The sequence below is a fragment of the Nerophis ophidion genome, linkage group LG07 (genome assembly GCF_033978795.1).
Source record: "Nerophis ophidion isolate RoL-2023_Sa linkage group LG07, RoL_Noph_v1.0, whole genome shotgun sequence".
NCBI lineage: Eukaryota > Metazoa > Chordata > Actinopteri > Syngnathiformes > Syngnathidae > Nerophis > Nerophis ophidion.
In genome coordinates, this window is record NC_084617.1 from 39,207,175 (window position 1) to 39,224,077 (window position 16,903).

A 16,903-nucleotide genomic window follows, 5' to 3' on the forward strand; every position below is an offset into this window, starting at 1 on the left:
TGAAGTGAGGAGCCTGGGTTTAATATTTAGTATGTACACATACATTACACAGCTTTATACACGTGTGACGCTAGACAATAAAGAAACTGTGTACAATAACTAATGTGGCGCGTACATTTTTTTGTGCGTTGCTTTATTGTGCGCTTACTTGGTTCATTTACACAATATATGTACACATAAATATATATGCAGTATTTTTCAACAGACTATACACTTTGGAGACACTTGAGGCTTTTCCACACAATATTTCAAATATATCATGCTGTTCTCTTGCTGGAGTGACAACTGAGTGTAAAACAGGGGTGTCCAAATTTGCACGTTTTAAATATATTATTAAAAAAAAAACACACATTTAAAAAGTGGAATAAAAGATCAAACAGGTGAAATGTAGTAAGAAAAAAGTTGCAATGTTGTTTTAAATGTACTATTTAAAAAAACAGATTTGAAAAGTGGAATAAAAGATCAAACAGGTAAAATTTAGTAAGAAAAAAGTTGCAATGTTGACTCAAAGCTGCCACACCTACTGTTTTTTTTTTTTTTAAACGGCCAGTGCTTGAAAAATAATAATGGATCAAAATCAATGTTATTCAAGTTCAATACTTCTCATCAATAATTCCAATTTGAAATATTTGGGGGGGAAATATTGCATATTTTGTGTGTTTACCATACAAGAAACAAAATTTTCTATCAAAAAGGGCATAAAACAAAAAATTAATAGAAACTTATAATCAACAGATTTGAAGTTGACCTGAAAACATTAGCTTTGAAAGTAAAAATAAATTAAAACATTTGGATGACTTATTTATGATTAGGATTTTTTCAAACTGACATTCCTTAAAAGTAAAGAATTAAAATCCATGGTGTTGTGAATTATTGAGCAATTTAAGGCTACAATTGCTTATTACGTCGGGGAAAATATTGATTGATTTTAAATATAAAAACAGGGCTTTGACAAAAAGGGCATAACACTTTTTTTTTTAAAGCAACTCTATATTGACAGATTATAAATTGATTTCAAGCTTTGGATTAAAAAAATAATAAATTACTTATTTTTGAATGAAAAAGATGAAAATGGCCGCCTAATGCTTTGATTTTTTGATGTGCGGTCCTCAGTGGGAAAGGTTTGGACACCCCTGATGTACAAACCCCAAAACCAGTGAAGTTAACTCGTTGTGTAAATAAACAAAAATTTGCAAATCCTTTTCAACTTATATCCAATTGAATAGACCGCAAAGACAAGATATTTAACGTTCGAACTACGAAACTTTGTTATTTTTTGCAAATATTAGCTCACTTAGAATTTGATGCCTGCAAAAAGTTTCAAAAAAGCTGGCACAAGTGGCAAAAAAGAGAAAGTTGAGGAATTCTCGTCATACACTTATTTGGAACATCCCACAGGGGAACAGGCTAATTGGGAACAGGTGGGTGCCATGATTGGGTATAAAAGCAGCTTCTATGAAATGCTCAGTCATTCTCAAACAAAGATGGGGTAAGGATCACCACATTTTGAACAAATGCATGAGCAAATGGTCCAAAAGTTTAGGGACATTAATTTATGGATTTCATCATCTACGGTCCGTAATATCATCAAAAGTTTCAGAGAATCTGGAAAAATAACTGCACGTAAGCAGCAAGGCCCGTGACCTTTGACATCCCAGGCGGCACTGCATCAAAAAGTGACATCAGTGTGTAAAAGATATCACCACATGGGCTCTGGAAAACCACTGTCAGTAACTACAGTTCGTCGCTACATCTGTAAGTGCAAGTTAAAACGCTACTATGCAAAGCAAAGGCCATTTATCAACAACACCCAGAAACGTTGCTGGTTTCGCTGGGCCTTAGTTAATCTAAGATGGACTGATGCAAGATGGATAAGTGTTCTTTGGGCTGACAAGTTCACATTTTAAATTGTTTTTGGAAACAGTGGACGTTGTGTCCTCCTGACTAAAGAGGAAAAGAGCGATCCGGACTGTTATAGGTGCAAAGTTCAAAATCCAGCATCTGTGATGGTATGGGGGTGTATTAGTGCCCAAGACATGGTAACTTACACATCTGAGAAATTATCTTTAATGCTGAAAGGTATATACAGCTTTTGGAGCAACATTTGTTGCCGTCCAAGCAACACTAACATGGCCAAGCCACATTCTGCACGTGTTACAATAGTGTGGCTTAATAGTAAAGGAGAGCGGGTTCTAGACTGGCCTGCCTGTAGTCCAGACCTGTCTCCCATTGAAAATGTGTGGTGCATTATGAAGCCTAAAATACGACAACGGCGACCCTGGACTGTTGAACAACTTAAGCTATACATCAAGCAAGAATGGGAAATAATTCCACCTGAGAAGCTTCAAAAATATGTCTTCTCAGTTCCCAAACGTTTACTGAGTGTTAAAAGGAAAGGCCATGTAACACAGTGGTAAAAATGCCCCTGTGGCAACTTTTTTGTTGCTGCCATTAAATTCTAAGTTAATGATTATTTGCAAAAAAAAAATACTTTTCTCAGTTCGAACATCAATTATCTTGTCTTTGCAGTCTATTCAATTGAATATAAGTTGAAAAGGATTTGCAAATCATTGTATTCTGTTTTTATTTACCATTTCTACAATGTGCCAACTTCACTGGTTTTGGGTTTTGTGGAATAAGGAGAATAAATACACTGTGCCAGGTCCTTGTGAGCAAGAAATGGCAAAGTAACACAAAGGTGAAGAGTGAAAGTGTGCGTGTTGTCTGAGCGGTCCAAAGACAGGCGGGGGTTCTTCTTCAGTTCCAACTTCTCCAGCCTGTGGAGTCTTTGTTGCTTTAGGACGGCTCAAATGTTGAAGCTCTCCCCGCAGCCGCATGTGCCCTTGATGTTGGGATTGTTGAAGACAAACTCGCTGGAGAGCTTGGACTCCACATAGTCCATCTCTGTCCCCAGAAGAGTCAGCTGGGCTTTCTTCTCGATGAACACTCGCACACCTGACACAGCGGACCAGGAGCCCCGTAAATAATAAAACATGCTTTTGTTTTGGGATGTTTCCATCATGCTTTTATGCTGCCCATTCTGACACAAACCATCCATGAGTGAGATTGGCCGATACCAGTCCCAAGTGTTAACTGTCACTTGACAGTGGAACAATGTCAACACAATATTTAAACTACTTCCTTAATATTCTTCATGACATACAACAGTTTGATGAAAACAACACAATAACTATATGTAAAAAAAACTACTACTCATTTAAATCCTTTCTTTTTGCCCTCAAAGTCCTCCTGTGTCCAAGGAATTATTGCAAGTTCTTAAACAATGACCAAAAACAACAAAAAAAGATTTTGAAGAAGTTAACATATCGATTGAATCACTCTAGTATCTATAACATGCTGATACTACCCTTGGTGTCGACACCACCAACCTATGGATGGATCCACCCTCAAGTCTTCATTGGCTCCCACTCAAATGAAAACGAGAGTTTAGGATTTTAGTCCATGGTGGGGCCCCTCAGTACATCACTGACTTGTTGTGTCCCTACACTTCAGGGGGCAGCCTACGGTCTTCAGGCCAGGGTCCCCTAAAGATCCCAAAAACCCATTTTAAAACCTGTGGCATTTCGGGCTATAGCTCTCAGACTCTGGAACAACTTGCACCAGTCCCTACGGAGCTTGACTGTGTTGACTCCTTTAAGAAACATTTAAAAACTTAACTTTTTAGTATAGCTTTTATTTAAAACACCTTTTAACTATCATTTTAATCCAGTTTTTATGATGTTACCCCTGTTGTTTTAGTTAAATTGTTGTTTTAAATCACCTATGTTTTGTGATTTTATCTGTGAAAAATCACTTTGTAAATAAATTATTTAATTATTATTGAATACATTATTTATTATTATTCACTATAAGCATACATCTGGCTAGTTCACTCAGTGTAAAACATGTTTAGCAACTTATTTGCCGTAATAGAGGTGGTTATTACCCTAAATTCCTGACTATAACCGGCTAATTTTTTTCCTACGCTTTGAAACCTGTGGCTTGTAAAACGGTGAAGTCAATTTATGGATGTTTCTTCGCTGACGGCCATAATGCAAATAGTTTTCATATTAAACACACACACTGAAATGGTGTCTTATCGTTTGGGCTATGGCGCCATCCTTTGAACGAGTTCACGCAATGCCTACATTCCTGCTTCTTAAAACTTTGAACTTCCAATCGCCCATAACGGTTCTACTAGTATGGATTCTTCATTCATCATTCCAGGAAAGGTTTGTAGGTTTTTCAATATATCAAACAATTCTTACTTACTAAACCGTCCTATGTGTGATGTCTGTAGGAGTGTTTTCATGCAAATTTGTACACGCTATTATAATGTATTGAAGCTAGCGTCGTTAGCATTAGGTAATATGCTAACATGTTTACGAGTGTCTGTGTTAGTATTATTAACTTACAATTACATTCTGTTTATGTTGTTTCAGTTTTGTAAATCCACCAAAACGTCACTGTGGACTTAAGTCTATTGAGCTAATTGGAGAGTTAGCTTCCGCAACTAGTGGGTCCATGACGATGACTTCTGTTTTGTTTGATCTGCTGTTTTACTGCTACCGTTTGGAAACAAATAAGGTATGTAAATAAACATTAATAAAATTTTCTGTGTAAATAAATCATTTCACAATTTTTATAGCTGTGGCTCACAGTCTACTAACATTTATATACCGGTGTGCCCTATAGTCCAGAAAATATGGTGTTAATTTAAGGAAGTGGCTCCACACTGTAAGTGGAAACACAATTAGCCATGAGCCAGCCGGGGAATAACAATAAATACAGTGTTGGCCGGAAGGGATCAACCTTTGTGATCGGCATTAATTGACAATAATCACATAATTTTTCACTAAAATTGTCAGATATTGATCGGTAGCAGAACGATCAATAACTCGTCAAACTACTGAAATGTGTGCCTTGCCATCCGTTGTAAGCAGAGGCTTCACTTTACCCTTACTCAAGTCAGGAGTGAGACAGACTACTAAGTGTCACCACAAAACTAATTACCACTCCACTTCAATTTAAAGACGACATAGGTCAGTCAAAAGTGTTTCTCATACTGAATAATTTAACTTGATAAAACCTTTTTTTAATATTCCACACTATAAAATAATAAAAGTATGTATTATGATTCGTGCTACAATCATATCAATTTATTATCAATATCGGCCAATAATCAAGGCTCCAGCATTGGTATCATATGGGAAGTAAAACATTTGTGTTGTCACCCTCCTGCTAGAAACTGACCAAAACATTGGAGTAGGGTTGTCCTGATACCAATATTTAAGTAAAGATACCAAAATGTATTTCAATACTTTTCTAAACAGAGGGGATCACAAAAATGTAATTATTGGTTTTATTTTAACAAACCATCATAGGGTACATTAAACATATGTTTCTTATTGGAATCAAAGAACAATTTTGTCCTTAAATAAAATAGTGAACACACTAGACAACTCATCTTTTAGTAGTAAGTAAGCAAACAAAGGCTCTTAATTAGTCTGCTGACGTATGCAGTAACATATTGTTTCATTTATCATTCTATTAGTTTGTTAACATTATAAACGACAAGCTATAAAAAATTATCATTAATCCACTTGTTCATTTACTGTTAATACCTGCATTTTTTCTATTTCAAAATGTTCTATCTACACTTCTGTTAAAATGTAATAATCACTTATTCTTCTGTTGTTTGATACTTTACATTAGTTTTGGATGATACCACAAATTTAGGGATAGATCCGATACCAAGTAGTTACAGGATCATAAATTGGTCATATTCAAAGTCCTCATGTGTCAAGGAACTTATTTCTTGACTTTATAAACATAATATGAATTTTTGAAAAAAGATTTTGTGACAGTAAAAAATATAGTAGTATCAACTAGATGGTACTTAGTATCATTACAGTGGATGTCAGGTGTAGATCCACCCATGGCATTTGTTTACATTCAGGGGTGTTAGCTTGCTGTTAGCCGTTAGCTATTGTATCTTCCTAGGGTGTGTAGTGAAGCATAATTGGCTATTCCTCATCCTGCAGGAATGATACTTGTAAGAAACTGACTTTATTTGTTGCCATGGAGGCCAGGATTAGTGATTTAGAAGTAGCTACAACACTGTGGACTGCGGATAGATGTTAGCTGCTAGCTAGCTAGCCATATCTTAAAGCACCTCTTCCTGAGGGTGTTTTAATGTTATAACTTCACCTTTATCTTTAGTTTTCAGGCCCAAATGCGTCCATTCTCCCTTTTCTGTCTACACACCGTGTGTGCTCATAAGTACTTTGTGTGTGCGCGCTGCCGAACATGCTCCTCTGCTTGTAAAACTAGCAATGATGTGGCAACGCGCTGTCATGCCCGTTAAAAAAAAAAAGGGTAAAAATTGGGAACCGGTACTTTTCAAACAGTGTATAGTACCGTTGTTGATTCATTAGTATCGCGATACTACACTAGCACCGGTATACCGTACAACCCTACATTAAAGTGTTCTCATTAGAACCACCCAAGACATGCGCTTTAAGACGGTCCAAAATCCTTTGAGCAGCGCAAGAACAGGCAGTTACTTGACCTTTGACCCACATACACAAGAAGGCAACTCACCATCTTGTAGCACTTCCTCATCAGATTTGTCTTTTTGCTTGGTGTAGTCTAGCGTGTACGTCAGCCCGTTGCAGCCACGTGTTCTCACACCAACCTTTAGACCCATCTGACAAGAAACACATTATTTCCTTTAGTTATTTGAACCTAAATTCTGCACTCCAATGTGAAAAAAAAATAAAAATCCAAATATAAAAAAAACACTGATGCACATTTCGGCCAATCAGAAGCCTGCATGTCTAACAAATTGCCTCAGTTCATCAACACAGTGAGATATTACATTTACACAGTGTATTATATTTACAACCATTGGGCCTGGGAGACAACTTCAATGTTTTTTTTACTTAATTATTTTAGTCACGGGTGTGCATTTTACAACTGGATGAAATGTAAAAAAAAAAAAAAAAACACCAATAACCTAATTACGGGCTTTCTGTTAAATAATCTTTAAATTTCTTATGACACAGGTTAGAATGCTTCTTATTTCACCCACCCTTATGTAAATGCAGAAACAATTTTTTTTTCAAGGATAAAACTATATGTTTTGTGGGACAAAGATCCCAAACTCACACAAAAAAGTGTGTCAAACATTATTTCATCTGTATTCTTTGGCGTCTGTCTGTTGGCTACATAACAAATTTTATGGAAATGTTCGGGAAATGTTAAATTTGGGCTATTACTTTACCTTACGTTTTCGTTACGGGGCTGAACTTCTTTGTGTGTTGCTAGTGGCACTGCCTCGGAGTTCACTCTGTTTTTCATAAACAATGGCAACATAGCTCTAAAAGTTATGGGTGGATTTTGATGGAAGTTTCATGAAATGTCATAAAAGGAGAAAAGAAAAAACTAATTAAATTTTGGGGGTGATCTGGATCATATCTGGGTTCAGGATGTCTATAAAGGCTTTTTTACTATTGGCAGAGGTCTGCGCTCAAAGTCTTTTTGGAAAAACTTAAAAAAGTCATGAGTCAAAGTAACGCCAGGCAATAAAACAATATCAATACGTATCGGGATAGACAAGTAATCAATAACAGACCAACATTTACAGAATCTTTCTGTGTAAATAATGCATTTCAAAATGCATTATTTACACAGCACTTAAGCGATGATATTACGGACCTGCGGTTTATAAATACAAAATATTTTTTCTCAAGTTTTCAAGTTTCAAAAAGAAGTTTAGTAGGTGCGGCTAACATACCGGTGTGCGCCATAGTCCGGAAAAAACAATACTTTTACTTAAGTAACTGTTTGGATATTTGTACTTGTCATAGTAGTTTTAACCTCAGGCCGCAGTTAAGGTTGCACCCAATCTCACCATAAAAACACACAAATAGGGGTAAACAAAACCTTGCTTCTTCATGAAAATAGTCAACTACTGTTACTATTAACTGTTACTCATACTCACATATTCTGGTTTGTGTTGCAACAGCAACCTGATCTTGTTCACGGCTGATGGTGTCTGGAATAAAATCACAACAATAAAAGGTACTTCTTACAAAACTGCTAATATTAATGAACAATAGAGCAGAAATACAAAACCCAAAACCAGTGAAGTTGGCACATTGTGTAAGTCGTAAATAAAACAGAATACAAGGATTTGCAAATCATTTTCAACTTATATTCAATTGAATAGACTGCAAAGACAAGATATTTAATGTTCGAACTGAGAAACTTTTTTTTCCCAAATAATCTTTAACTTAGAATTTAATGGAAGCAACACATTGCAAAGAAGTTGTCATAGCGAAATTTTTACCACTGTGTTACATGGCCTTTCCTTTTAACAACACTCAGTAAACATTTGGGAACTGAGGAGACACATTTTTGAAGCTTTTCAGGTGGAATTCTTTCCCATTCTTGCTTGATGTACAGCTTAAGTTGTTCAACAGTCCAGCGTCTCCGTTGTGGTATTTTAGGCTTCATATTGCGCCACACATTTTCAACGGGAGACAGGTCTGGGTTACAGGCAGGCTAGTCTAGTACCCGCACTCTTTAACACGTGGCTTAGCATTGTCTTGCTGAAATAAACAGGGCCGTCCATGACAACGTTGCTTGGATGGCAACATATGTTGCTCCAAAACCTGTATGTACCTTTCAGCATTAATGGTGTCTTCACAGATGTGCAAATTACAGATGCCTTGGGCACTAATAAATCCTCATATCATCACAGATGATGGCTTTTGAACTTTGTGCCAATCTGGATGGTTCTTTTCCTCTTTGTTCCAGAGGACACAACATCCAGTTTCCAAAAACATTTTGAAATGTGGACTCATCAGACCACAGAACTATTTTCCACTTTGCATCTGTCCATCTTAGATGAGCTCGGGCCCAGCGAAGCCGGCGGTGTTGATGAATGGCTTTCGCTTTGCATAGTAGAGTTTTAACTTGCATTTACAGATGTAGAGACCAACTGTAGTTACTGACAGTGATTTTCTGAAGTGTTCCTGAGCCCATTTGGTGATATCCTTTACACACTGATGTCGCTTTTTGATGCAAGACTGCCTGAGGGATCGAAGGTCCGTAATATCATCGCTTACGTGCATTGATTTCTCCAGATTCTCTCAAAATGTTGATGATGATGGTGAAATCGCTAAATTCTTTGCAATAGCTGTTTGGGAAATGTTATTCTTAAACTGTTGGACAATTTCTCACACATTTGTTCACAGTGGTGACCCTCGCCCCATCCTTGTTTGTGACTGACTGAGCATTTCATGGAAGCTGCTTTTGTACCCATTCATGGCACCCACCTGTTCTCAATTAGCCTGTTCACCTGTGGGATGTTCCAAGTGTTTAATAAGCATTCCTCAACTTTCTCAATCTTTTTTGCCACTTGTGCCAGCTTTTTGAAACATGTTGCAGATATCAAATTCCAAATGAGCTAATATTTGCAAAAAATTAAGTTTTCCAGTTGGAACATTAACTATATTGTCTTTGCAGTCTATTTAATTGCATATACCGTATTTCCTTGAATTGCCGCCGGGGCGCTAAATCATTTAAAACCTCTTCTCACTCCTGTGCTTACCAAAGGCATGCGGTAAAAGTAAGCATGCGCAAATTATTTTAAAACCTCTTCTCACTCCGGCACTTACTAAAGGTATGCAGTAAAAATTTGAGTGTGATGTAAGCTTGGACCTTAAATCCTACTGAATATCTCTTAACCGTCTTCCCTTTATGCGATTTGAAATTACCGGTATTGAAATCAGCCTCCTCCATTTTGAAAATGATGACAGGGGAAGTGTCACTTGTGACGTCACGAGTTTGACCAGGCGGTAATACTAAGCATGCGCTAATTATTTTGCGAAGCAGGTTTGACCTGGCAGTAATTCAAGGTAGGCGCATACTATATGCCCTACGCCAATTCAAGGAAATACGGTATATGGAATTAAATTACGGAGAATAAAAATCCGCAAAAATTTATAAATATGAAGGCAGAAGCTAATATGGAGGTTGTTTTTCTGTAAATATATTAAACGTCTTAATATTTAAAATTGATTATTAGCTCTTTTTTTATAAAACATATCAAATTGTTCAGTGCAGTACATCAGTATTGAACACCCCTGCATTGACCAATTACTATCTTATTAAACTATTTGGCATATGTTCCTCATGACAGCGCAAAAATGCTATTTGAAAATGTTTGTGGTGCTTTACCTATTATCTTGCTTACTGCGTCAACATGTGCAAGACTCCACCCAGAGCAAATTTAGACAACGCTTTAAAGGCCTACTGAAACCCACTACTACCCACCACGCAGTCTGATAGTTTATATATCAATGATGAAATATTAACATTGCAACACATGCCAATACAGCCTTTTTAGTTTCCAAAATCCAATTTTAAATTTCCCGGGACTTTTTTCTTGAAAACGTTGCGTAATGACGTGTACGCGTGACGTCACGGGCTGTTAGGAAATATGAGCGCTGCGTACACACATAGCTAAAAGTCGTCTGCTTTAACCGCATAATTACACAGTATTTTGGAGATCTGTGTAGCTGAATCCTTTGCAATTTGTTCAATTAACATTGGAGAAGTCAAAGTAGAAAGATGGAGTTGGGAAGCTTTAGCCTTCAGCCACACGGTGATTCCTTGTTTAAAATTCATGGAGGTGAAACTTTACTATGGATCACAGCGAGCATGTATCCCAACCGAATGTCAACCAGCAGGTTTCGGTGAGAAAATTGTGGTAAAAAGTCGCTTCTTACCAGAGATCAGCCGAGCTTGTGCCACCCATAAAGCTGCCGTCGACTTCCCTGAGACACTGCACATCAAGACACCCGTGGACACACACTTCCGACTATCAGGTAATATTAAACTCACTAAAACACTACCAACACAATAGAAAGATAAGGGATTTCCCAGAATTATCCTAGTAAATGTGTCTAAAAACATCTGAATCCGTCCCAATGCAATCAAGTTTTTTTTCTTTTTTTTTTTCTAGTCCGTCGCTATCAATATCCTCTAACACAAATCTTTCATTCTCGCTCAAATTAATGGGGAAATTGTCGTTTTCTTGGTCCGAATAGCTGTTTTTGTTAGAGGCTCCCATTAAAAACAATGTGAGCCATCAACATGTGACGTCATCGTCTGGGACTTCCGGTAAAGGCAGGGCTTTTCTCTTAGCACCGAAAGTTGCAAACTTTATCGTGGATGTTCTCTACACAAAATATGGCAATATCGTGAAATGATCAAGTTTGCCACATAGAATGGACCTGCTATCCCTGTTTAAATAAGAAAATCTCATTTCAGTAGGTCTTTAAGAATGATGCAGTCCGTTTTTTAAATTTTTAACCTTGACTTCAAAGTCGTAACATGGTTGCATGAGAGTTACGTCAAGAACGTTGTGCCTTGTGGTCATGTTCAAACTACCACAGAATCCCTTAGTGATGTTGTAAGCATGACATTGAACTGTGTTAAATATGTTGCTAGATATCTCAAGATGTATGTTGTAATATGTATATGTGCTTTGCTATGGAGGTTTTTTCTCACTCCGAACTGGGCCCCCTTAGGAGCCCAGTCTGGATTGTATTTTTTTACTCATCCTTCCCCAGCGTTTACCTTTTTCTTATGTTTTACGGGGCGCCTTACGACGACCCATCAGCGTTCTTTTTCTGTAACGCTGTACACTGTTTGTTTGTCTAATCTTGAACAGGTTTGTGCTGAAAACAAAGTTTTGTTGTACTTGTCGCAATGACAATAAAGACCTACCTACCTACCAATGGGCGCAATTTGCAAAATGAGCAACCGCATTTTGCAAATTTTATGTCAAATCAAATGTTTATTTGTCGTGGATGTACACTATACTGCGTACATCCACGACTACCAAGTGTGGATTTAGGCCGGGTGGCCTATGTCAAGTTCCAGGTAACCCTACATTTTAATATTTTATAAATAGTAAACCGGGCTTCACGGTGGAAGAGGGGTTAGTGCGTCTGCCTCACAATACGAAGTTCCTGCAGTCCTGGGTTCAAATCCAGGCTCGGGATCTTTCTGTGTGGAGTTTGCATGTTCTCCCCGTGAATGCGTGGGTTCCCTCCGGGTACTCCGGCTTCCTCCCACTTCCAAAGACATGCACCTGGGGATAGGTTGATTGGCAACACTAAATTGGCCCTAGTGTGTGAATGTGAGTGTGAATGTTGTCTGTCTATCTGTGTTGGCCCTGCGATAAGGTGGCGACTTGTCCAGGGTGTACCCCGCCTTCCGCCCGATTGTAGCTGAGATAGGCGCCAGCACCCCCCGCGACCCCAAAAGGGAATAAGCGGTAGAAAATGGATGGATGGATAAATAGTAAACCAAGTTGTGGTAGTACCAAGTTGAGGTGCACCATCAAGCATGGAGTGATGGTTTAATAAGTTATAAACGCATGCTTACCTTAGCTAAAGCTAAATATTACTCAAATCTCATCCACCGTAATAAAAACGATCCTAAATTTTTGTTTAGTACGGTAGCATCGCTAACCCAACAAGGGACCCCTTCCAGTAGCTCAACCCACTCAGCTGATGACTTTATGCAATTCTTTAGTAAGAAAATTGAAGTAATTAGAAAGGAGATTAAAGACAATGCGTCCCAGCTACAACGGGGTTCTATTAACACTGATACGATGGTATATATGGCGGATACTGCCCTCCAAAATAGTTTCTCTCGTTTTGAGGAAATAACATTAGAGGAATTGTTACAACGTGTAAATGGAATAAAACAGACAACATGCTTACTTGACCCTCTTCCTGGGAAACTGATCAAGGAGCTCTTTGTATTATTAGGTCCATCAGTGCTAAATATTATAAACTTATCACTCTCCTTGGGCACTGTTCCCCTAGCATTCAAAAAAGCGGTTATTCATCCTCTTCTTAAAAGACCTAACCTCGATCCTGACCTCATGGTAAACTACCGACCGGTGTCTCACCTTCCCTTTATTTCAAAAATCCTTGAAAAAATTGTTGCGGAGCAGTTAAATGAACACTTAGCGTCTAACAATCTATGTGAAACCTTTAATCCGGTTTCAGAGCAAATCACTCAACGGAGACAGCCCTCGCAAAAATGACTAATGATCTATTGCTAACGATGGATTCTGATGCGTCATCTATGTTGCTGCTCCTCGATCTTAGCGCTGCTTTCGATACCGTCGATCATAATATTTTATTAGAACGTATCAAAACACGAATTGGTATGTCAGACTTAGCCCTGTCTTGGTTTAACTCTTATCTTACTGATAGGATGCAGTGTGTCTCCCATAACAATGTGACCTCGGACTACGTTAAGGTAACGTGTGGAGTTCCCCAGGGTTCGGTCCTTGGCCCTGCACTCTTCAGCATCTACATGCTGCCCCTAGGTGACATCATACGCAAATACGGTGTTGGCTTTCACTGTTATGCTGATGACACCCAACTCTACATGCCCCTAAAGCTGACCAACACGCCGGATTGTAGTCAGCTGGAGGCGTGTCTTAATGAAATTAAACAATGGATGTCCGCTAACTTTTTGCAACTTAATGCTGATTATCGGTCCTGCTAGACACCGAACTCTATTTAATAATACAACTCTAACATTTGACAACCAAACAATTAAACAAGGCGACACGGTAAAGAATCTGGGTATTATCTTCGACCCAACTCTCTCCTTTGAGGCACACATTAAAAGCGTTACTAAAACGGCCTTCTTTCATCTCCGTAATATCGCTAAAATTCGCTCCATTTTGTCCACTAAAGACGCTGAGATCATTATCCATGCGTTTGTTACGTCTCGCCTCGACTACTGTAACGTATTATTTTCGGGTCTCCCCATGTCTAGCATTAAAAGATTACAGTTGGTACAAAATGCGGCTGCTAGACTTTTGACAAGAACAAGAAAGTTTGATCACATTACGCCTGTACTGGCTCACCTGCACTGGCTTCCTGTGCACTTAAGATGTGACTTTAAGGTTTTACTACTTACGTATAAAATACTACACGGTCTAGCTCCATCCTATCTTGCCGATTGTATTGTACCATATGTCCCGGCAAGAAATCTGCGTTCAAAGGACTCCGGCTTGTTAGTGATTCCCAAAGCCCAAAAAAAGTCTGCGGGCTATAGAGCGTTTTCCGTTCGAATGCCCTCCCGGTAACAGTTCGAGATGCCACCTCAGTAGAAGCATTTAAGTCTCACCTTAAAACTCATTTGTATACTCTAGCCTTTAAATAGACTCCCTTTTTAGACCAGTTGATCTGCTGTTTCTTTTCTTTTTCTTCTATGTCCCACTCTCCCCTGTGGAGGGGGTCCGGTCCGATCCGGTGGCCATGTACTGCTTGCCTGTGTATCGGCTGGGGACATCTCTGCGCTGCTGATCCGCCTCCGCTTGGGATGGTTTCCTGCTGGCTCCGCTGTGAACGGGACTCTCGCTGCTGTGTTGGATCCGCTTTGGACTGGACTCTCGCGACTGTGTTGGATCCATTGTGGATTGAACTTTCACAGTATCATGTTAGACCCGCTCGACATCCATTGCTTTCCTCCTCTCTAAGGTTCTCATAGTCATTATTGTCACCGACGTCCCACTGGGTCATTATTGTCACCGATGTCCCACTGGGTGTGAGTTTTCCTTGCCCTTATGTGGGCCTACCGAGGATGTCGTGGTGGTTTGTGCAGCCCTTTGAGACACTAGTGATTTAGGGCTATATAAGTAAACATTGATTGATAGTAGTTTAGTCAGTAGTTCTGCCGTGGATATACACTGTATAGTGATGAATCCAATAAACATTTGATTTGATATTAAATTTGCAAAAATTGTGCGCCATTGGTATTGTGCTTACAACATGGTCATGTTCAAACTACCACAGAATCCCTTAGTGATGTTGTAAGCACAATACCAATGGCGCGCATTTTGCAAATTTAATGTCAAATCAAATCAAATCACATGTTTATTGGATTCATCACTATACAGTGTCCATCCACGACTAAACTACTGACTAAACTACTACCAAGTGTGGATTCAGGCTGAGTGGCCTATTTCAAGTTCCAGGTAACCCTACATTATTATATTTTATAAATAGTAAACCAAGTTGTGGTAGTAGTTTAGTCGTGGATGTACACGGTATAGTGATGAAACCAATAAATATTTGATTTGTTTTGACATTAAATTTGCAAATTGCGCGCCATTGGTGTTGTGCTTACAACAGTGACATACGATATTATTGCTATGTAACACGTACTGAATTCTCAGTTAGCTAAAAGATACAACACAAGTTGTAGGTTAAGTCCAGTTAAATTGTGGAATGACGCGAAAAAGTGAGAGTTTGAGAGGATTTAAACTCACTTAGCTTTTTAGCGACTCATCCTGTGTTGATGACGTAACGAATAACAGATTCTTACTTTAGCTGAGTTAGTCATAAGTAACGCAGCCAAGTGTCAGACAAACGTAAATACATGTTATTGAAATAAGTGTCACCCAAACGTAAATACATGTTTTTTAAATATGAGTTACGCAAAAGTCAGACGATAACATCGCAGTTATTTACGTCACAGGTGCTAGCTTAACTTTCACCCAAAACTACGAAACGGCCACACGGCTTCACGTTTCGCATAAAAGAAAGCAGGCCGGGCAGCGACCTAATCGGTACTAATTAGATAATAATGTCTTACCAAAGTGAGAGCTGCTCTTGTGGGAATCATCTTCCTTTTACTGACCGCTCGGACGGTCGCTCGAACCATGGAGGCAGACATGTTGGGTTCAGGCTAACATCACAACAATGTGCCGCGCATGCGTGTTAAAATTGTTAGCCTATCCTGAATATGGGTTTAGCTGACTGCGCTGGCGTGTTAAAATTGCTGGAAGGTGCTGTGTTCCATGGGTTTAGCCGTTTAACCGCTGCGTATATAACTCTTGAAAACCACGAATGTTTCTTTTTTACAATGAAACAATCCAAAGTGAAGGTTAAAATTCGTCATACTACTGTTGCGAGAATAGTCTCGTCATAAAAGGTAGCTAGTATTTCAACCAATGATGGAGCTGGACGAAGTCACGTGACAATGGGGCAGCGTGTTACCAATATTTCTGACATATAGAAAAGACCCCCCGCGACCCCGAACGGGACAAGCGGTAGAAAATGGATGTATAGATAGATAGTATTGTCATGATCAAAGTTTACATAACTGAACTTGTATTTAACTTCAAACGAGTTAATTACAATGGATTAGCGTGCACCCCGACTTAAACAAGTTGAAAAACTAATTCGTGTGTTACCACTTAGTGGTCAATTGTACTTAATATGTACTGTACTGTGCAATCTACTAAAAAAAGTTTCAATCAATCAATCATCAACCTTGACAACAACTCGATATTGACTGCTATTAGCTCAAGGAAAGGTATAGAGATGTCCCCATTTAGTGTAGAAAAGATTACATTTGGCAGAGTCATGAGAGATAGCAATAGAATTCTCCCATTGGATTAATAATTTTAAATCATTAATAGTCTTAAAATTAGCACAAAAAAAAAAGGAAAACACCTGAAATTACTGTCTTTATTGGAAGAATTGTTTTAAAATACCAGGTAATTGTATTCTGCCCTCGAAAGCCTGTAAATAATTAGCATCAATAAAGCACTGTAACTTTTCTTACTAAATAAATGATAAATGGGTTGTACTTGTATAGCGCTTTTCTACCTTCAAGGTACTCAAAGCGCTTTGACACTACTTCCACATTTACCCATTCACACACTGATGGAGGGAGCTGCCATGCAAGGCGCCAACCAGCACCCATCAGGAGCAAGGGTGAAGTGTCTTGCTCAGGACACAACGGACGTGACGAGGTTGGTACTAGGTGGGATTTGAACCAGGGCCCC

At 38.6% G+C, this 16,903-nt stretch overlaps 1 protein-coding gene across 1 annotated transcript; it reads right to left on the bottom strand.

Annotated features, from left to right (window-relative positions):
• isca1 (iron-sulfur cluster assembly 1) lies at positions 1 to 15,955 on the bottom strand. The gene is made up of 4 exons (XM_061906143.1): positions 15,706 to 15,955; positions 8,006 to 8,059; positions 6,604 to 6,709; positions 1 to 2,955 (listed from the first exon to the last, which is right to left on the bottom strand). Exons 1-4 carry the CDS (start codon positions 15,784 to 15,786, stop codon positions 2,807 to 2,809), a joined length of 390 nt encoding a protein of 129 aa, XP_061762127.1. The 5' UTR covers positions 15,787 to 15,955; the 3' UTR covers positions 1 to 2,806.
• Between the last annotated feature and the right edge of the window lie 948 nt (positions 15,956 to 16,903).

What these genes read in the sequence shown, in the direction of transcription:
- isca1 (XM_061906143.1), bottom strand. Translation starts at nt 15,786, where the DNA reads ATGTCTGCCTCCATGGTTCGAGCGACCGTCCGAGCGGTCAGTAAAAGG. An exon ending in CAAGAGCAGCTCTCACTTTG is followed by an intron (nt 8,060 to 15,705) that starts GTAAGACATTAT and finishes ATTTTATTCCAG; the next exon opens with ACACCATCAGCCGTGAACAA. An exon ending in TGCAACACAAACCAGAATAT is followed by an intron (nt 6,710 to 8,005) that starts GTGAGTATGAGT and finishes GTTTCTTGTCAG; the next exon opens with ATGGGTCTAAAGGTTGGTGT.